General features: G+C 41.9%; 1 protein-coding gene and 1 long non-coding RNA gene across 4 annotated transcripts in view; one reads left to right on the forward strand and one right to left on the reverse strand.

Annotated features, from left to right (window-relative positions):
- The window catches only part of ALKAL1 (ALK and LTK ligand 1), a 142789-nt gene extending 140130 nt beyond the window's left edge, over window positions 1-2659 (reverse strand). The window contains exons 1-2 of one of the 3 annotated variants that reach the window (XM_077492684.1): window positions 2527-2659; window positions 166-467 (exon numbers count right to left, since the gene is read on the reverse strand). In XM_077492684.1, coding sequence (XP_077348810.1) covers window positions 166-451 — 286 coding nt within the window. In that variant the 5' untranslated portion in view covers window positions 452-467; window positions 2527-2659. Of the gene's footprint in view, window positions 1-165; window positions 890-2526 lie in introns of those variants that run through there. The other 2 variants (XM_077492683.1, XM_077492682.1) reach the window with 2 other exon arrangements.
- The window catches only part of LOC143997193 (uncharacterized), a 63147-nt gene extending 39944 nt beyond the window's left edge, over window positions 1-23203 (forward strand). Inside the window, exons 2-4 of the long non-coding RNA XR_013277657.1 lie at window positions 5864-5960; window positions 15217-15340; window positions 22244-23203. This is a non-coding gene — a long non-coding RNA (uncharacterized LOC143997193). The remainder of the gene's footprint in view (window positions 1-5863; window positions 5961-15216; window positions 15341-22243) is intronic.
- Window positions 23204-23462: the final 259 nt, after the last annotated feature.

Here is a 23462-nt window from a genome sequence, read left to right on the forward strand (position 1 = left end):
GTGACTGTCTAAGGAGTGCGGAGGGCTTTCTAAGGGGAGATAAAACTCTGGCTTAGGGATTGGATTATACTGTTCAAACTTCATGGTGTAATGAGAAAAAAAGAAGAAGAAGGTGATGGTGACAGAGCAAAGACATCCGAGGATCCCAGTGAGTAGAGGACTTACCTGAGTGTCTCTTACTGCTGCTCTTTGGAGATGAAGCTGATCTCTCCCTGGATGACAGTCTTTGAATGCCATGTTCAGCAGAATAAGCAGGACCCTCGTTGTACCGCCTGGTAATGACTTTTCCACTTTCTCTGCTGCTGCTACTACTACTGTCCCCAATGTGCACAATGAGATCTAGAAGAGTTCTCCTGTCGCTGGCTGTCACTTCACTGATGGCCTGGACTGAAGATGTGACCAGTAATAAGGAGATGGCCAGTACTGCCTGCCATTTCCTCGCCCTCTGCATCTCTCCCTTTGTGATCCTGGGGAAGAGAGAGGGAGGAAGACAATTGTTACACATGCTAGCTTCTGCCCCCCATCACCTCCGGGCTGCTCATGGTGGAAAACACAGGACCCCCTCTATGTCCCTGGGACAACGATCACAGCAGGATTCTCAACCAAAAAAAAAAGTGCCAAAAAAATAAAAAAGTCCGCAAAATGACAAGATAGGCTCCGCTAACACCGCCAATGTACTAACTTAGCAGTCATCAGTTATTCCTCCAACTGTTATAATCCATCCAACTAGCCCACACTCCTCCCAGGGCACGATTATTCACAGCAACTAATAGCATGGCAATGACTATCCTCCCTAATTGACTGGCCAGACTCTCTCCTCCCATTCCACATCTTCCACATCCCTTCCAGGACACATGGATAGCCAGGATTAGAAGAAGGTATTAACAAGGCAGCGCACATAATGCCATCCCATAATGCGAGCCCATAATGCCATTCCATAATGCGAGCCCATAATGCCATCCTGCCTGTGTTTGGGATTCATTTAGCTTTCTTCTCTATGGGGATCGCTACACTGAAAGCTGGGTGGTCAGGACCGTATAGGAGAGTATAGAGGAGATCGTGCTAAACCTTCAATCAATGACATGTTATGTATAGCGCAGCTTTACAAGGTAGTAGCTGGATTACTGCTATGCATTCTCTGTGATCAGCACAGCAAAGAGGACATTTTAGGGTTAAAAGACAGATGCACTTTGCTGTTGTATCTTGCTTGTATGCAGGACTGGATTTCTAAACACACATACATTGAATTACATTGAATTATGTATACTATATATCTATCTAGCCACATAAAACATGTGTATGAATAGGAGTTCAATTCTCTTTGATCAGCAGAACAAAGATGACATTTTAGGGTTAAAAGACAGATGTACTTTGTGTGCCACTGCCCATACATCATTTGAAATAGATATATATATAAATCTAGATAAAAGGTGTATGCATATAAGCCAAATTAATATATCCAGATAAAATGTGTATGCATATAAGCCAAATTAATGATATATTATATGAAATGGAATATGTAATTCAACTTATATACATACACATGTCTTATCTGAATTCTATATATACTGTATGTGTATATACTGTGTATATATCCAGATATCACACATGTATGTACATAAGTTGAATTATATCTATATCTTATATATAATATAGATATGGATAGAAATATAGATAGATAGATAGATATAGATCCAGATAGAACACATGTATTCATATAAGTTGAAATATAAGTTGAATATATATATCAAGACCATATATATATAGATAGATAGATAGATAGATAGATAGATAGATAGAACATGTGTATCCAGATAAAAATGTGAATGCATATAAGCCAAATTATAGATATAATATATATAATGAAATAGGTAATTCAACTTATATGCACACACATGTCCTACCTGAATTGTATATATATATATATATATATATATATATATATATATATATATATATATATATATATATAAAATTCAGGTAGGACATGTGTGTGCATATAAGTTGAATTACATATTTCAATTCATATATTATATATATATATATATATTTCCAGATAAAATGTGTATGCATATACGCCAAATATATATATCCAGATATCACACGTATGTACATAAGTTGAAATCAATCTATCTATCTATCTATCTATCTATCTATCTATCTATCTATCTATCTATCGATCGATCTATCTATCTATCTATCTATCTATCTATCTATCTATCTATCTATCTATCTATCTATCTATCTATCTATCTATCTAATCATATTTATATAGATAGGACATGCACATAAGTTGGATTCAAATATATATCCAGATAGAACACGTGTTCATATACATTTCATTTTATATATCCAGTGCAGATAGAACACGTGTATGCATATGAGCTGAAAAGTTTTCTATATATAATCTGCAAACATCTATGAACATCTATGCATATACATTGCGGTCTATACATCTATTACTAAGTATGCACATGTCAGGAATGCTGACCTATGTGATGCTGTACAGATGTTGCAGTAACTTACCTCTTGTGAGTTGGATATATTCCCAATACTGATGCTGTGCAGAGCCTTGCCAAGTGCAGACAAGTTAAAAGAACTACAATCTTTTGATATCCAAACACCTGTCTTATATATATATGTCCTCTAGGTGGTTGTTCAGGCTAATAATATTGACATTAGGTGGGTGGCAGGTAATGAAGACATCTTTGGTAATTCATTCTTTGAGTCACCCTGGCTCTTCCTGGCATACTGTATTACCATCCCCCCATCCCAGTGGATAGCAATTGAGAGCCATTTATTATACTGAGTCAGATATATTTGTGAATTAGATTCTCCCTCTAGATCAGGAAATGCCTTTTAATAAAACTGCCAATTTCAGACACAATTTAAGACTTGTGGGAATTCTCTGAAAATGGCAACAAAAAGTAAAAAAAAAAAAAAAGTATTTTTCCCCTGGGACTGACAGAACAATGCAAACAAATTTCTGATAATAAGAATACACTTTTGTGCTAAATGTTTGATACAGGGGAATATAGTAACAATAAAAAAGGGAATTAAAGGGGATAGATAGATAGATAGATAGATAGACAGACAGACAGAGGGGTAGAGATATAAATATTATATAGTAAGTAAAGACAGACTGATAGATAGATAGATAGATAGATAGATAGATAGATAGATAGATAGATAGATAGATAGATAGATAGATAGATAGATAGATAGATAGATAGATAGACAGATAGATAGATAGATAAGCAGACAGAGGGATAGATATGTAGATATGGCATAATAAGGATTGATAGATATATAGATATATAGATAGATAGATAGATAGATAGATAGATAGATAGATAGATAGATAGATAGATAGATAGATAGATAAGCAGACAGAGGGATAGAGATGTAGATATGGCATAATAAGGATTGATGGATAGATAGATAGATAGATAGATAGATAGATAGATAGATAGATAGATAGATAGATAGATAGATAGATAGATAGATAGATAGATAGATAGATAGAAATATAGATAAAAAGATAGATAGATAGATAGATAGATAGATAGATAGATAGATAGATAGATAGATAGATAAGCAGACAGAGGGATAGATATGTAGATATGGCATAATAAGGATTGATAGATATATAGATAGATAGATAGATAGATAGATAGATAGATAGATAGATAGATAGATAGATAGATAGATAGATAAGCAGACAGAGGGATAGAGATGTAGATATGGCATAATAAGGATTGATGGATAGATAGATAGATAGATAGATAGATAGATAGATAGATAGATAGATAGATAGATAGATAGATAGATAGATAGATAGAAATATAGATAAAAAGATAGATAGATAGATAGATAGATAGATAGATAGATAGATAGATAGATAGATAGATAGATAAGCAGACAGAGGGATAGATATGTAGATATGGCATAATAAGGATTGATAGATATATAGATAGATAGATAGATAGATAGATAGATAGATAGATAGATAGATAGATAGATAGATAGAGAAGCAGACAGAGGGATAGAGATGTAGATATGGTATAGTGAGGATTGATAGATAGATAGAAATATAGATAATAAGATAGATAGATAGATAGATAGATAGATAGATAGATAGATAGATAGATAGATAGATAGACAGATAGATAGATAGAAATATAGATAAAAAGATAGACAGAAATATAGATAAAAAGATAGATAGATAAATAGATAGATAGATAGATAGATAGATAGATAGATAGATAGATAGATAGATAGATAGATAAGCAGACAGAGGGATAGAGATGTAGATATGGAATAGTAAGGATTGATGGATAGATAGATAGATAGATAGATAGATAGATAGATAGATAGATAGATAGATAGATAGATAGATAGATAGATAGATAGATAGATAGATAGATAGAGATGTAGATATGGCATAATAAGCATTGATAGATAGATAGATAGATAGATAGATAGATAGATAGATAGATAGATAGATAGATAGATAGATAGATAAGCAGACAGAGGGATAGAGATGTAGATATGGTATAGTAAGGATAGATAGATAGATAGATAGATAGATAGATAGATAGATAGATAGATAGATAGATAGATAGATAGATAGATAGATAGACAGAGCTATAGAAATGACAGATTGATAGATGGCTAGAGAGGAATGAGAAATGAAAGAAACAAAGAAAGAAAGAAAGAAAAATACATACAAGGGAAACATAAAGATCAGATATAATGTAATTAGAGAAACAGAAATAGAGACATGTGAATTTCTGTATTGCATTCAGTGTTTTATTCACCTTTCTATTCATTCGGCTTTAACCAAAAATAAATGCGGTCAATCGATTTTGTTACATCAATGAAATCTCTAAATTGTAATCTTAACACAGGTCTACTTACCTAATTATAACTGATATATATATATTTTTTTTAAAAACCATTCTAGGATGCCAACACATCCCAGATACACTTTCTTCTAGTTCATATTTTTTTTATTGGGATATATTTCTGCCCCTCTCTATGCCACCTTCTCTATGCCATCATTTGGATGTCCAGTTTTTTTTTTTCATTGCTCCATCCCACACATCTCCCACACTCTCACTGTAGTAATTCAATATAAACTTTCTTTCCCATGTTAGAAGGTTCTTTGGAGAGTCTGATCATTAGAGAGAAAATCATTAAAACTCTCTTTATGCCAATCTCCATCTTCTAACCCTACAGGGTATATTTATTGCACTTCCACCTACACATACTGAAAGAATAGACACAACAAGTTCTCAAAGCAACCTTCAGAGAGCTCCCACGCACTATCCACTATCACATCTATGGATTGAGTGGTCCGTGTGTTATTAGCGCTGTAAAAACACCTTAAACAGAGCAAGACCCTTCCCAACCATGAAGAAGTATTCTGGACATGGTACCTCTCTGCAGGAAGCAGGACTGGTACTTTTATCAGCCTCTATGACATCTCAGCATCCATCCTTTCAGGCACCACTTTCTATATATCATCCTTCAATTGCCCCATGATATATCTCACCAGTAATTGCAGCACTTCATTGTGAGTCCTTAGCTGTCAGTCTGATTTAGTTCACCTATTGTGTAGAATATAAGAAAGTCTGTTGATATCTTTTTCTAAGCCCTATGACGAAGAAAGTCCCACAGATCTTCCATGGCTTACTGTTATATGAATATATCTCTAAATAAGCCCAGTAGTGACTAATGCTATATTTCACTCTTGACATGTGCTATTGATTAATTAGAGATACATAACTTATTGAGGTCATTACTTATATTGCTTAGTTGAAAACTCTATTTATTTCTTATAATACAACCATTTTTACAGGTTATTTTGAAGCTGATGTGTCATGAGCATTGTCCAAAATGAGCAAATAATGATGCAGTCTTTCTGATTTGGATGAATTTTGCCAGTGCTCCAACAGGTAACTAAAGTGGTTAGAGGGAAAACTATTAGGCAGTTTCCCATTGTTCTAAATATCAGTGTAGCTATAAGGAAATGTAAAGGTTAAAACACGATGGTATGCACATTTACACAAGCATGCATCAAAGAAGAACAATTATTTTTTATTGTTTGTTTTGTTTTTGCTGTCATATTTGAGTTGATTTACTAGTCTAGGAGTAAAGAATTTTCAGATGAACCCCTTAGTTAATTAAATGTTGACATGACGAAGTTAATGTAGTACAGTTATGTTCATGTTATTTACCCAGTTACATGGAAATAGGGAAAAAAAAAATACAGATTGTCCTTAAAAATGATTGGATGGTTTAAATAAAAACATCCTCGTACTGCTTTATGCAGTAAGTTACATAGTTACATAGTAGGTGAGGTTGAAAAAAGACACAAGTCCATCAAGTCCAACCTATGTGTGTGGTTATATGTCAGTATTACATTGTATACCCCTGTATGTTGCGGTTGTTCAGGTGGTTACCTAATAGTTTCTTGAAACTATCAATGCCCCCTGCTGAGACCACCGCCTGTGGAAGGGAATTCCACATCCTTGCTGCTCTCACAGTAAAGAACCCTCTACGTAGTTTAAGGTTAAACTTATTTTCTTCTAAAGCCCCATACACACTATCAGATTTTCTGCTGAGTTTTTCCTTCAGATTTACCAAAACCATATAATATGAGGACAATCCTTAGGAGTTTCAATGTGTATGCAATCAGGCAGGCCCTTCTACTACATGGTTTTGGTAAATCTGAAGGAAAATCTCAGCAGATAATCTGATAGTGTGTATGGGGCTTAATTTTAATGAGTGGCCACGAGTCTTGTTATACTCCCTTCCGCTAAAAAGTTTTATCCCTATTGTGGGGTCACCAGTACGGTATTTGTATATTGAAATCATATCCCCTCTCAAGCATCTCTTCTCCAGAGAGAATAAGTTCAGTGCGCACAACCTTTCCTCATAACGAATATCCTCCAGACCCTTTATCAGCTTTGTTGCCCTTTTTTGTACTCGCTCCATTTCCAGTACATCCTTCCTGAGGACTAGTGCCCAGAACTGGACAGCATACTCCAGGTGCGGCCGGACCAGAGTCTTGTAGAGTGGGAGAATTATCGTTTATCTCTGGAGTTGATCCCCTTTTTAATGCATGCCAATATTCTGTTTACTTTGTTAGCAGAAGCTTGGCATTGCATGCCATTACTGAGCCCATCATCTACTAGGACCCTCAGGTCCTTTTCCATCCTAGATTCCCCCAGAGGTTCTCTCCCCAGTGTATAGATTGCATTCATATTTTTGCCACCCAAATGCATTATTAAGTCAACTGTCCATTCACCTTACTGCATTATAAAGTTACATAGTCAGGTTGAAAAAAGTCTATTTAGTTCAACCAGCAGAAAAAAACAATTAGAAAACCTCCATATACACAATCATGTATTCACAGTTAAACCAAAGGAAAACAAAAAAAAAATGAAGTATTTTCTCCAGTGTGGAAAAATTGCAAAAGGCAATCAGATATTCTCCGGATCAACTACTCCTGGTTATATTACCTACAAATGTTAGTATCCAGTTATGTTTTCTGCCATATGGCCTGCCAGGCCATTTCGTGTGCACCTCTCCTGCAGCTACAGCACATTCCTCGTCTCTGCCCAGCGGTGTATTTTGGTTTTGTGCTGCCCCAGGCAAAACTAAAAATGGGGGCTCCCTCCCTTTGAAGTTTGTCCCACCCCAGCTGCAATATGCCATACTTGTCTCAGAGTCTCATGAGAAAGCTGCAGCTGTTCACAGCAGAGGCATAACTAGAAATCACAGGGCCCCATAGCAAAATGTTGTATGGGGCCCCCCTGCAAACAGCCCCCCCCCACAAAAAAATGAACTGTGCAAAACAGATGACAGTCTATCACCCACTCCCTTCCTACCTCCTGTCTAGACTTCAGAGCCTCCTCATGTGCCAAAAACAATGTCCCTTCACAGGCATGCTCGAGCGTTCTGCCCCGCCCATTCTGCTCTCTGCTCCTGCCTCCTGCTGTTTGCAGCTGCGTGTGTCGGGACACGGGCGGAATCGCGGGGCCGGGGAGGCTTAACAGTAAACTTACATTTCTCATCCTCACCGGGACAATTTTTTGTCGGTGGGTGGGGTCTTATTAAAATTATGGGATGGACATTTGATTGTAGGTGTGGCCTAGTGGGGAAAGAAAAATGTGGCGCACAAAGTGTGCCACGGCGAAGTATGGGCATGGTTTAATCGTACTATTGGGCGTGGCTTAAAGGGGCATGACTTAAAGGGGTGTAGTTAGAGTCTGAGATGAATGAGGGATAGAGGGAGAAACAAAGAAAGAAAGAGAGAGAAGAAGGAAAAAATAGGAATGGAGGGACAGCAGGCCCAGATCCTACACCACAATAGAAATATGTGTATTCCAGAAAGTTTAACAATCAGCAGATAAAGCTACTCCAAACATCTGGTGTTAGCGCTTCAATCATCCCGGCACCAAGGTTGTTATAATGTCAGGGTGATTGAAGCGCATTATTTATATTATTACATTGTAATATAAAATTAAATACTTCAACTCACCATAATGCAGAATCAGAATCGGTAGGAGCCCCGAGTGTGTCACTTGCCACATCACCTGCCACCAGATGCCATCAGGTGTCCCCAGCGGAGTGCTTCCTTACATCTCAGGTGTCCCCAGCGGAGTGCTTCCTTACATCTCAGGTGTCACTGTCCCCAGCCAGCGGAGTGCTTCCTTACATCTCAGGTGTCACTGTCCCCAGCCAGTGGAGTGCTTCCTTACATCTCAGGTGTCACTGTCCCCAGCCAGCGGAGTGCTTCCTTACATCTCAGGTGTCACTGTCCCCAGCCAGCGGAGTGCTTACTTACATCTCATGTGTCACTGTTCCCAGCCAGCGGAGTACTTCCTTACATCTCAGGTGTCACTGTCCCCAGCCAGCGGAGTGCTTCCTTACATCTCAGGTGTCACTGTCCCCAGCCAGCGGAGTGCTTACTTACATCTCAGGTGTCACTGTCCTCAGCCAGCAGAGTGCTTCCTTACATCTCAGGTGTCACTGTCCCAAGCGGAGTGCTTCCTTACATCTCAGCTGTCACTGTCCCCAGCGGAGTGCTTCCTTACATCTCTGGTGTCACTGTCCGCAGCCAGCGGAGTGCCTCCTTACATCTCAGGTGTCACTGTCCTCAGCGGAGTGCTTCCTTACATCTCAGATGTCACTGTCCCCAGCCAGCGGAGTGCCTCCTTACATCTCAGGTGTCACTGTCCCCAGCCAGCAGAGTGCCTCCTTACATCTCAGGTGTTCCCCCCCTATTGGAGCCATTCTATATCCCAACAACAGTGTCTCCGCCGCCATTACTGAAGGCCAAGGGGGGAACAAAATAGACGCTGAGCCGGCCACCACCCCTTTCCACAGCATTATTGTAGCCACTCGGCAGGCTCCCTTCTCATGTCTAGTTGTCTGGTCTTCTGGAAAATGGCGGCCGGTGGAGACAATATCTCTGCCGGATGTGGACCTCTAGCGGCTGCGGGCAGTGGAAAAGCGATATTTATTGGAAACTAGGACCGGGCCCCACTTGGCTGTGGGCCCCATAGCGAACGCGTAGGTTGCTATGGCGGTAGTTCCACCACTGGTTCACAGTGAACATCTGCGGCTTCCTTATTAGACCCTGAGACATGATTTATTCAAGTGCTGAATATGTGATCAGTCGAGCAGAGGATGAGGTCAGTGGGCCATAGGACAGGCTCAGCAGGACATAGGATAGGCTCAGCAGGGTATAGGACAGGGGTCAGTAGGACAGAGCATGGGGCCAGTGGGGCAGGGGATGGGGTCAGCAGGGCACAGAATGGGGTCAGCAGGGCACCGATTGGGGTCAGCGAAGCAAAGTACAGGGTCAGTAGGGAAGGTCATGTGCTCAATGGGGCAGAAGATGGGGTCACCGGAACATAGGACAGGATCAGTAGAACAGAGGACAGAGTCAGTAGAGCAGAACATGTGGTCAGCGGGACATAGGATGGGTTCAGCAGGGTATAGGACAGAGGTCAGTAGGGCAGAGCATGGGGTCACTGGGGCAGGGAATGGGGTCAGCAGGGCACAGGATGGGGTCAGTGGGGCAGAGGGCAGGGTCAGTGGGGCAGAGCATGTGGTCAATGGGGCAGAGAATGGGGTCAATGGGCCATAGGACAGAGTCAGGAGGGCTCTTTCTCTCCCTCCTGTACACTATATAGACTCCTTTCTCTTTCTCTCCTGTACACACTCCTCTTTATCTTCCTCCCTCCTGGACGCTATATACACTGCTCCTCCACCCCACCATACATCGCTGCACCATGGCCCTGCTATGCACACCACTTCTTTATCGTGTGTGTACTGTATACACAGCATGGGCTGCAGCAAATCAGCATCTGCAGGAGGTAAGAAGGCATGGCTGCTTGTCAGATGGGTCTGGTCGGTGTAGGCTGGGCTCTGGCTACCTGTGGTCGGGGGCTGAGCAGGAGCCGCTAGACTGTAAATACATTAAGGCAGCTGGGGAGTAAGGGGCAGCTGGGAAGGGAGACTGGCACCCGTGTCCCCAGTGTCCGGACTGTTTAGAAGAGCTGCCTCCTGGCTGGTGGAGGCAGATGAATGTTGGGATGAATAATCAGAGTGAGGGCCCATCTCTGCCTGGGTGCAGCGCCCCATCCTGAAAAATGCCGCCTAAGGCAAATGCCTTGTTGGCATTGCGGTAAATAGGCCCCTGTCTCTGCCCCCACCTTGTCTCAGTAGTGGGCAGCAGAGAGGAAGATAGAAGTCCTCCACCATATCCTGCACCTCTGCAGCTTCATAACCCCCTTGTCTCTACCTCTCCTGGTCTCAGCCATCAGAAGACTCCGGCAGCTGACTCCAGCCCTTCTCTGGTCCTCCTCCAGACCCTGCAATTTTTGCTTCACAGCTCCACTCCCAGCTTCTTCCCAGCAGCAGCACAAGGTAAGGGGGTGCACTGTGATATAAGGGAGTGTGGGGGCTCTCGATTTCTGATTGTGGGGGGCATTTGACATCTGTTGTAAAGAGGGTTGGGGTGCTCTGGACATCTGCTTGCAATTATTATGAGAATAATACAGTTCTATGCCAATTGAAAAAGAGGGTCATCCACAAGAAAATTTATTGGAGACTGCTCAGATAGAACATCTGATTCTCCCATGCTCTGTTTGAGCAGCCTCCAATAAAGTTTCTTGTGGATGATACCAGCAGTGTGTGACCATCCTTTTCCAACTTGCAACATCTGCTAGGACAGTGGGAGTGGGCTTCATGCCTGTCTCCACCAGCCCTTCACATGTCTTAAGATATTACTAAAACCGGCAGACAAAAAGTATTTACTACGATAAAGAGTAGATACATTTGTATAGTCATACAGATTAATCTGGCCCTTTGAGGGCAACCATAATGTTGATGCGGCCCTCAATGAAATTGAGTTTGACACCTCTTGTCTAGATATACATTTTCAATTGTCACACTAAAGGCATTGGATGTCTATGAAGACATCCAATACCTTTTACCAGCTCCAGGAGATTTTACCCCCTTCATGACCAGGCCAGACACTGCACTACTTTAACTAACAATTGCGTGGTCATGCAATGCTGTAGCCAAATTCAATTTATATAATTTTTTTCTCACAATTAGAGCTTTCTTTTGGTGGTATTTCATCATCACTAGGGTTTTTTTTTTTTTTGCTATAAACAAATAAAGACCGTAAATATTGAAAAAAAATATATATATTTTCCGCCATGAAACATCCAATCATTTTTTTTTAAATCTAATTTCTTCATAAACTTAGACCAAAATTTATTCTGCTAGATATTTTCAGTAAAAAAAAAAAAATGCAATAAGTATATATTGGTTTGTGTGAAAGTTATAGTGTCTACGAACTATAGGATATATACTGGAATTTTTATTTATTTATTTATATACTAGTAATGGTGGTAATCAGCGACTCACACCAGGACTGTGTAAGTGTGGTGGGCAGTCTCACACCAAACTGACACTTTGTGGGCACTGACTGACAATGACATCACCAAAGCAATTGATCCCTCGGTGTAGAGCTCTGTGTTGTTTGCCATAGCCGATCAGCAGGTCCTAGCCATGAATCATTGGCCGGAATCTGTTGAACTCCTGCTGTGTCACAGGGGAGTAGGTGGGCAGGAACAGACCCACAAAGATGCAGCGACGTACCAGTATGTTGTGGTGCCTGTGACGAAACTCTTGGCACCCTGCTTGGGTGCTTCTGCCAAACAGTGTTTTCTGCCCCCCAAACCGTTACAGCAGACCAAGAGCTAATACCAGACCTTTACCCCAAGCATCGTACATAAATAAGATGTTGGAGGTAGAACCAAAGGAATGACTGTTTATTGAACAGAAATACAGTTTTTTTTACACTTCAAAAGTAGGGCAGTCACCACATGAACAATAAAACATCACACAATGATTTAGATAGTGAGGTAGAGTTGACAGAAGGCTAATCCCATTATAGAAACCTCCAAGATTTGGCAAAATTAGCCAACAGACAGACACAATAGGTAACAACTAACAATGGGAGAGATCTACTTAACAATAAACACATGAGAATTTATTTATCTTCAAAGATTTGTTGATAAATATTTTTATCCCAAGTGAACGAGCCTCTCCAACCCTGTCTGTATGAGGGCCACCATATTTCCTCTAACCAATACCTGAACAAGATTAATATCAAACCTTTCCATCCACTACAGAGTGGAAGCTTTATTGTCCTTATTCAAAGAATTAATCCAAGCCTCACTCTCAGTGCTCGTCACATTGTTGTTCATCATTGGAGAATGATATGCTCTCTCCATGGGCCATAATCAGTGGGTAGGAGGCTTGCCCCTAATTCCTCTCCAAAAGCCTTTGTCCTGCTTGGATCTATCACAGCCTCCTAGATGTGAATTCCCATTGCTAATTGAGTCACCTATTGTTTATGTCAGTTGGCTAATTTGTCTAACTCTTGGAGGTTCCTATAATGGGATTAGCCTTGTGTCAACTGTACCTTTGGATTTTACCTCAACATATTGTCTATGTACAATGCTTGGGGTAAAGGGCTGGTATTAGTTCTCAGTCTGCTGGAATGGTTTGGAGGGCAGGAGGCACTATTTGGCTGAAGCACCCAGGCTGGATGCCAGACATTGCTTCACAGTGCCTGAAGCTACCGCCTCACCATGGGAGAAGTACTGTGGCAGGTTGGAAAGTAGTTAAAGGGCCAGACAAAATAATGTCCCTTTATCAAGAGTACAATATAATAAAGTTACATGTTATAAAGCAGTTGTCTTGGTAACAAATAAAATGATTCCTTTATTGAAGATATACAGCGTGCAGTGAAATCAGAGTAAGCAGCTTTAGTACAGTAGATAAATCTTCCCAAATGAGCAAGACTGAGGGTAGGCCTGGAGTTCAGCTTTAGGGCTTCACTGAGCCTTTTTGCTGATGTCAGATCAGCCCAGTTGGTTTAAACCATCATTATAGCCATACCCAGCCCAATAGGTGAAAGCAGTGTATTAGGTTCAAGCATTCATTCCAATATTTAAGTTGTGAGCAAGTTAATTTTATAGCAATAGCAAACACTGGTGGTCCTTGGAAATGATTTTTATCATACAGACTTTCCATCATGTTGGACAGTGGCTGCAATTGTTTATTGGTTATCCCATGTTTTTTTATAGTCTGCGTTGATGGGGCCTGAAAATCTATTGCTTAGAGAGAAAAATGTATCAACTCTCATGTTTGTAAATGTTCAGAACTTTAAAAGTCTGTTTGCTATTGTTTTTACTAGGCAGACTACTTAGTAACATTACCATTGTTTACTTAAAAGTAATTCAACTTTGTATCTTAAAAATATCTTCCTTGAGTTTTATTATTATAAAGAAACTGACAAGAAATCAGTCAGAGGTGGAAAAAAAACTAAAGACTGCTATATTTGGTTTAGGAAGAACTCTTTCTAGTTTTAAAAATAGACACATAAGGAATGGTATGTTTAGTAAAATACAGTACATCCCGTGAAAGGCATTTCTCTTCTTTGGTGTCTTAATTGCCCTAGCTGCAGAGTTTTCATTTTGTATGTAGCCGATTCTAAAGCCAGAGGCGAACAGCGCTCAGGACCTTTAGTGAAAATGGGGCTAATTGAGGCAGATGACCATATCATATGGGATCCATGATTGATAAGTATAGCCATAGTCATAAAGGGACTGTCCTGTGAACTTCAATGCACATTACTTTATTCTAAACATGAAATAGCCAATAAGTCATAAAGGTGATCAATAATATCAAACAGAGCCAGTTAATGAGCACTCTGGCTGTGATGGAAGATCAAACATATTCCTCCGTGAAGAAGCCGGAGTGGGGATCACTAGATGACAGCCTCCAGCCAGTAATCCAATCCTCTGTTCTTAATAGGCACGCCAAGGATGACACACAACAGTCCCCAAAAGGAAGTCGGAAGGGAGCCACAGAGAGTCGGCATGGACCGCAAGCATCAGGAGTTACTGTGACGACGTGTTTCATGCACATAGGTTTTGTCAAGGGCAACTCCTGATGCTTGTGGTCTGTTTCGGATCTCCCTTCTGACTTCCTTTCGGTAACTGGTGTGTGTCATTTAGACATCCCTACATCAGCTCCTTCACAGAGGAATATGTTTGATCTTCAGTCACATCCCAAATGCTCGGTAACTGGTTCTGCTTGATATTATGATTGCATTTATCAGTTGTTGGCTATTTCATGTTTGAAATAAAGTAATATGCATTGAAGTTTACATGGCAGTCCATTTATAACTATGGTTATACTTATCAATCATGGATCCCGCGTGATATGGTGATTTGCCACAATTAGATCAATTTTCACGAAAGGTCCTGAGCGTTGTTCACCTCTGGCTTTTTGTTTGACCACTACTCCAAGTGTATCATCTACAGCACCCCGGAGCAGTCTTTAGCGATTCTACCCACACTTCCACATGGTATTATGGATTTAGCTCTTGGTTTTGAAGTGTTTTTGGCCAATTCTAAAGGCAGCCTTAAAGCCTAACTTTGTGAAGCTTGAAAATTCACCTATAAAGTGGGGCTGTGTTTGCACTGCAAGGGTTAACTGCTTATTTAGTCTAGGGGAAGCAAAAACAGCTTTACTTACCTGAACTTTAGCTCCCCCAGCAGAGGACGCTCTTCCTTCTCCAGTAGTAGACTGACTGTCCCTTGGCATCCTCAGGTCTAATGCAGATTTATGAACATTGTGTCAACCTTGATAACAGCAGGACATTGGACAGCTGGAGCATAGAGGAGAAGATGGTGTGGGGACTGGTGGCTGCACGGAGGAGAAGAGGACTAAGCAGGTAAATTCACTTTTTAATGCTCCTTAGGCCTAATTAAGGAGTTAATCCTAATAGTTTGGGCACAGCCCCAGTGCAAGGGCAATCTTTTACTTTTCTTGGAGTTCAAAACAAAAAAAAAATATTCCACTGCCACAGTGCAATGGAAAATATGAGAGTATGACACATAATGGAATGCATATCAGCTACTTTCTCATTACAAGCAGAGAAGGTAAAGGGGTTCACTTCGTTATATGCTGTGATTCAACACATTTTCAGTTTTTTAAGCACTTGAGGACCAGAATGTTATACCACCATCTTTTTCTGTTTTTAGTGCTGTGATAGTTTGACTGACAGTTACTCCACCATGCAACACTGTACCCAAATTAATTTAAAGTATATTTTTTAGAGACATATATATAGGTTTCGTTTGGTGGTATGTAATAACAACTAGGTTTTTACTTTTTTACTATATAAAGAGTAAAGAGAGCAAAAATTAAAAAAAAAAATGTTTCTGATTTTCTGTTATAAAATATAGCAAATAAAAAAGCCAGGACAGTACATAACTCCCCAAAAATTACCTTTTTTTTTAGAAAGCAGACACTGCAAGGTGATCAGATTTTTTGCCAATTTTTGGGGGAAATGAAGAAACATGTTGGTATTAAAGGGGTAAAAACATGGTACTTAGTAATGGTGTACCAGATTTAAAGTAGACTTTCACTCTGCCAATTATTTTAATCCTAGAAAAAATAGTTAGGAAAGTATATCATATTTTAATTAGTATTCTATATTTCAAAGAGGAACTGCAGTCTGTTCACATAATTTGTAATAAAAACATCTTTACCATTCTGAAGCTTCCTTCCAATCACTTGCTTCAAAATCTGCACTAACCGGTGATAATTGATTAACGAGGTACAAATGACCTCAAATAAACACAATGTGCAACAATGTACAAAGGTATGTGAAAACAATTTGTTGAGTATATAAACTCCACCTGAAAAAACACTCAAAGGTGATAAAATATTGCCAGGTGCTGCAACTAAAAAAACCTGAATATAGGGTTAAGTGTAAGTGAAAAAGACCTTCAATTGTGCAACCTAGGTGAGGTTTAGTGAGATAATATAAATAAATAAATCATCAAATATTAGCAACAAATCATTAAATAATATAAGTGACAAATAGTGTCGTTCATCCCCTAAGGGGGAAAAAAAAAAAAATTTAATTACCCAATGACTGAATCCATAAATAAATAAACAAACAGTGTTATGTGAATAAATGAAACAAATGTCCACAGCATATGAACACACTCTTATATGAATCAGTGGTGGCTATGATTATTGCCGTGTACACACGATCAGACTAAGCCCTTGTACACATGATCGGAGATTCCGACGGAATGTGTCCGATCAGAGCGGTTTGTCGGTTATTCCGACTGTGTGTGGTATGCATCAGACTGTTTCCGTCGGAATATCCGTCGGACCAAATTTTCCAACTTGCTGGAAATATTTTCCAGCAAACTGCTCCGATCGGACATACTCCGATCATGTGTAGAGAATTCCGATCGGACAAAGTGCCACGCATGCTCAAATCAAATTCCTACATCAAAGCTATTGGCTACTAGCCTGAACGTAGTCCCATCGTAACGAAATTATGTCATCACGTTCTGAAAGGTTGGATTTTCCGACAACTTTGTCCGACCGTGTGTATGCAACAGTTTCGGACAAGATCCGTCGGACAAAATCCGATGGAAAAAACCCGACGGATTTGGTTGTCGGAATCTCCGACCGCGTGTACAAGGGCTTAGACAAAAGAAGAGGCGGCGGCGACAGAAGACCGGGCCACTGCTAGTAAAAGAGCTAAAGGGAGAAAGCGGTGGCCCAGCAAGAAGAACCGAAGAGGGGGACAAGATCCCCGAATTTGGAAGAAGACCCCCGGGCGGTGGCTTAGAAGAAAGCCGGGCTCCTCCGCTAGTAAAAGAGCTAGCAGAAGATAGCGCAGGAGTCCAGCGGGAAGAACACCCAAGATGGAAGAAGATCCCCGGAGCTGTGCAATAAATTATTTTGAAACCTTGTGTTGTGTTTTATTTAAATTTTTTTCACAAGTGAATGGGTAGGGGGTACATTGCACCCCAATACTCATTCACATAGGGTTGGGGGCCGGTATCTGGGGGCCCCCTTATTAAAGGGGGCTCCCAGTTTCCGATAAGCCCCCCGCCCGCAGACCCCGACAACCAACGGCCAGGGTTGTCAAGAAGAGGCCCTTGTCCTCATCAACATGGGGACAAGGTGCTTTGGGGTGGGGAGGTCGCAGGCCTTTTACACACTAATTGGTGCATGAGAGGAATGTGAAAGCCAACTACTAACCACAGCCATTGTTTACTTTGTGTGATACAGTGGCTAGTTACATTTTATTGGCCCCATACTTATTTATTTGCAAACTGCACTGTCCAATGGATAGTTCATTCACAGTACAGTAATGGTATACCCTAGGGCAGTGATAGTTCATTCACAGTACAGTAATGGTATACCACAGGGCAGTGATAGTTCATTCACAGTACAGTAATGGTATACCACAGGGCAGTGATAGTTAATTCACAGTACAGTAATGGTATACCACAGGGCAGTGATAGTTCATTCACAGTACAGTAATGGTGTACCCTAGGGTAGTGATAGTTCATTCACAGTACAGTAATGGTATACCCTAGGGCAGATTAGAGACAGGGTGTAGCTCAAACATACTGTAGAGCAGTGATGACTGTAGCGGGGTGGATGACACTGTTTTGGTACTGGATGGCACCAGTACTAGTTTACACTGGGTCCGCTCTGCAACTAGGAAGCTTTTTTTCCTTTTACACACTAATTGGTGCATGAGAGAAATGTGAAAGCCAACTACTAACCACAGCCATTGTTTACTTTGTGTGATACAGTGGCTAGTTACATTTCATTGGCCCTATACTTATTTATTTGCAAACTGCACTGTCCAATGGATAGTTCATTCACAGTACAGTAATGGTGTACCCTAGGGCAGTGATAGTTCATTCACAGTACAGTAATGGTATACCCTAGGGCAGTGATGGCAAACCTTGGCACCCCAGATGTTTTGGAATTACATTTCCCATGATGCTCATGCAGTCTGCAATGTAGTTGAGCATCTTTTGAAATGTAGTTCCAAAACATCTGGGATGCCAAGGTTCGCCATCACTGCCCTAGGGTGTGTGAAAGAGCGCTTTAGAAAAGTGACATTTTAAAAAGCCATCCTGCCTCCAAGAGTGTACCATCTGTTCATCCACAGCAGTGGTCTCCAAACTGCAGCCCGGGGGCCAGATGTGGAGCTTTGCTTGCCTTTATCAGGCCCTTGGGACACTATTCTTCCCACTGATACCAGGCATTATTCCTTCTACACCAACAATGGGGCATAATTCTTGCCATTGATACCAATAATAGTGCACTATTCCTAACAATATCACCAACAATGGGCCACTATTCTTCCCATTGACACCAATGATGGGGCACTATTCCTCCCACTAATACCAATGATGGGGCACTATTCCTCCCACTAATACCAATGACGGGGCACAATTCCTCCACTGACACCAATGATGGGGCACTATTCCTCCCACTGACACCAACTGCAGGGCCCTATTCTTCCCACAGACACCAATGATGGGGCACTATTCCTTGCTCTGATATCAACAATGCGGCACTATTCTTTTTAATCACCCCAATTATGGGGTACTTTTCTTTGCCCTGGTATCAACAAAGGGGCACTATGCTTCCCACTGACACCAATGATGGGGCATTATTTCTTGCCCTGATATCAACAATGGGGCACTATTCTTCTTAATCACACCAATGATGGGGCACTGTTCTTGCCCTGGTATCAACAAAGGGGAACTATGCTTCCCACTGACACCAATGATGGGGCACTATGCCTTGCCTTGATACAAACAATATGGCACTAATTCTTGCCCTGATACCAACAAAGCGGCACTATTCCTCCCACTGACACCAATGATGGGGCATGATTTCTTTCCCTAATATCAACAATGGGGCAATATTCCTCCCACTAATACAAATGACATGGAATTCTTTACTCCCATTGATGCCAGGGCATTTTGAACTCCCACTGGCCACAGTCCGGCCCCCTCAAAGTCTGTAAACTGGCCCCTTGTTCAGGAAGTTTGGAGACCCCTGTTCTACAGCAACCAAACTTGTGAATAGACCTCCAGTCACTACATCTTGCAAAATAAACCAAAAAGTGGTAACAAATCCAGAGCCCATAGTAGAAAATTGAAGACATCACTACTGTATAAATATCTTCTCTCATAGGGCTTCCACAGGAATTCAAATAATTAAAGAAAAGAGAAAAAATGTATCCGACTCTTATGTAGCTAATAGTAAGGATGTAGTAATCATGTAACATTAGTGGTGGTACTTTCTCTAATCGGCAACAGTTCATTAAAGAGCTATGTGAGTGGAACTATTAATCCTAGAGTGAAAAAAACAACAAAAATACTTCTTATATTGCTGGAAATAAAACACACCAGGTAGTTGAAACCAGAATAGGGCGACATAGATGCTCTAGTGCTGTTATCACTGAAGTCGTATACTCTATACATGGAGAAAGGCTCAAAGTGGACTTAACCTGTGCTCTTTCAAAGACAAAAAACATCCACATACTGTATGTACAATAACAGGGACCATTGAGAAAGCACGTAAATAGTTGGTGCAGCATTATCCATTCTCCAGGTGGGTTTAACCTGTTATTAGTGGTACACGGATGTCCTCATGGAACCACTGAGACCAAATATGCATGGTTTGAATGCATAGATCATAGATCATAGTTGCTGCATCATCATTCAGTCTCTGAGTGAATTTAAACTGACATTAGTAAAGCACAGATGTCACACAGGCTTTTAGAGGGACCACCCGGACTTATATGCATGGCTTAGATGTCACCTCAAATGCTTAGAAGCCCATTGAGTAGGTGACCAAAGCAGAGGCAGATGCATGATAGTCTAATCACTCAATCAGAAATGTAAAAAGTAAAGGTTTCATACCAGATGTAAAGTCCATCCATCATACAGGGGTATTGAGAGAACCACCACTGTATCACAATGTACCCCTACCCATTCACCTGTGAAAAAAATGTAAAAAGCTCCGGGGGTCTTCTTCTGTCTTCGGGGGTGTTCTTGCCGGACTCCTCCGCTATCTTCTGCTAGCTCTTTTACTAGCTGAGGAGCCCAGCTTTCTTCTTCGCCTCCCTCTTCTTCCGACTTCGGGGGTCTTGTCCCCCTCTTCGGGGGTCTTATCCCCCTCTTCGGTTCTTCTTGCCGGGCCACCGTGCCTTCTTCTAGCTCTTTTACAAGCGGTGTCTTCTGTCACTGCTGCCGCTGTCGCCGTCTTCTGTTCTTCTCTTCTGGAGATGTTGCCTCGTCGCTGTCTCCGCTCCAGCACTCTGCCCGCAGACCCCAACAACCAATGGCCAGAGTTGTCGGGAAGAGGCCCTTGTCCTCATCAACATGGGGACAAGGTGCTTTGGGTTGGGGGGGCCGCACGGCCCCCCCTTCCCCCAAGGCACCCCCCATGTTGAGGGCACGCGGCCTGGTACGGCTCAGGGGGGGGGGGGGGGGGGCGCTCGCTCGTCCCCACTCCCTTTCCTGGCCGGTCCGGTAGGGTGCTCGGATAAGGGTCTGATATGGCCCTGGTTGGGGCGTAGGGATTCCCCTTTAAGTCCATACCAGGTGACGTGGGCCAGTGACGCCTCCTTCGCTGGTTCCGGCTACCTAGAGCCGCGCTCAAAATGAACGGACTTTCCTCCGTGTGTGTGGGCGAGTCTGTTCATTTCAAAAGTACGGCGGATAGTCCGGCGGACTTAATCCGCCAGACCATAGTCTGCCGGAAGCTGTGTTCTCCGACACTCACCTGTTGTGGTGACAATTTGCCCAACCTCCACAATCTCTCCTTCCTCCTCCTCCTCCTCCTGCTCCTCTGTTTCTGCTTTTGGAAGTTGCCCTTCTATGAGAGGGGTGTGGTCCCTGGTGTCCTCATACTTGCCGAGTCTTCTCTCCCCTATGAGAATGGAAAAAAATAAAGAATTATCACACAGAGGGCAGAATTAACAATATAAAACATTGTTTGGAAGTGTTGTTCAATTGTTTATTTTGGCCGAGCTTCAAGGTCATAACATTATTGGGGACACTGTGTTCAGCTAGAATACTTATCTGCAGAACGATGTGTCCTACGAAGGAATGAAACCATGAACTTGAAAGTGGCAATTTTAAAATGCACAACATGAACTCAAAGCACATGGAGCAGGATGCAAGCAATAATAATCATATGAACACACGACAACTACTTACTTTTTTGAAGAACACGCTTGATCCTTCTGTACTGATGGTGCTCCCTCAGTTTCAGGTCTGACCACGTCCTGGCTGTCACGTACCCCTGCCACCTCCTGGCTGCCACTTACCCCCACCACTTCCTGGCTGCCACTTTACCCTGTCACCTCCTGGCTGCCACTTTCTACAGCCTCCTCCTCCTCCTTACCCAAAAAGGTAAGTACTCCAGCTAATAAAGTGAAAAATGAATGTCTTCAGCTTGTAATTCTGCCAAAACAGACAATTGTACGACACTTCCAAGCAATGTTTCATATTCCTATTTCTTGTCTCAAATATCTGTGTGCTAAGTATACCTTTTTTTATTTACATAGGAGAGAAAATAATCAGGACGTCAGAGGACACAAGGGGCCCACAACCTCCTAAAGCAGGGGAAATCCAAAAACAACAACCTCAGGATGTGGATGAAGGAGAGGTTTATGAAGTTGGCAAAATAGTGACCACAACACTTGAGTGTCTGAGACCACATCTTCAGGTAATATATGTATGCCTGCATCTTTATAATACATGGTGTGATTTTTTTATTTTAGGTGGTGTCAATGTTGTGGAAGAAGAATCTCATTTTGCAAGTGCTGACGTCCTCATTGGGGAGATCATGGTGTGGAATCATGATTTACAGAAGATCAAGGAAACCATCAATTAATTTCCCAAAATTTGTACGTTTGGGAGGATCCAAAATACGAATTGCCATGCGTCCAAATTTTGGACGCAATACGAACTTTTGTTTACGGATTTCAGATCAGTTGTTGTTGCATCGACGCATCGACGACTCAGTCATTATGCTTATTATGGGGCTCCCACCATCCCTGTGCTATGCTGACTTCCTCCTAGGGCTGTACCTCTGCTGTGCTCATTATGAGGGGCTCCCGCCATCCCTGTGCTATGCTGACTTCCTCCTGGTGCTGCTTATTATGAGGGGCTCCCACCATCCCTGTGCTGTGCTGACTTCCTCCTGGGGCTGCTTATTATGAGGGGCTCCCACCATCCCTGTGCTGTGCTTACTTCCTCCTGGGGCTGTACCTCTGCTGTGCTCATTATGAGGGGCCCCCACCATCCCTGTGCTATGCTGACTTCCTCCTGGGGCTGCTTATTATGAGGGGCTCCCACCATCCCTGTGCTATGCTGATTTCCTCCTGGGGCTGCTTATTATGAGGGGCTCCCACCATCCCTGTGCTATGCTGACTTCCTCCTGGGGCTGTACCTCTGCTGTGCTCATTATGAGGGGCTCCCACCATTCCTGTGCTATGCTGACTTTCTCCTGGGGCTGCTTATTATGAGGGGCTCCCACCATCCCTGTGCTATGCTGACTTCCTCCTGGGGCTGCTTATTATGAGGGGCTCCCACCATCCCTGTGCTATGCTGACTTCCTCCTGGGACTGTACCTCTGCTGTGCTCATTATGAGGGGCTCCCACCATCCCTGTGCTATGCTGACTTCCTCCTGGGGCTGCTTATTATGAGGGGCTCCCTCATAATGAGCACAGCAGAGGTACAGCCCCCAGGAGGAAGTCAGCATAGCACAGGGATGGTGGGAGCCCCTCATAATAAGCAGCCCCAGGAGGAGCAGGCGAAAACTGGACCAGTGGTGCATGGCAGACAATCCACTTCTCTCTTTCTCATCTAATGAAAATTCGTATTTCGGATAGGAAATTCTTCAACAGAATTTCGTATTTTGAATAAAAACCAAACTCCCATCAGCATCGACTGTCATATTGAGGTATATTTTTGCCTTTAAATTCATCGTAACGAAC

Source organism: Lithobates pipiens, unplaced genomic scaffold (assembly GCF_037356315.1).
Source record: "Lithobates pipiens isolate NorthernLeopardFrog02 unplaced genomic scaffold, aLitPip1_a1.2 Scaffold_19, whole genome shotgun sequence".
Lineage (NCBI taxonomy): Eukaryota > Metazoa > Chordata > Amphibia > Anura > Ranidae > Lithobates > Lithobates pipiens.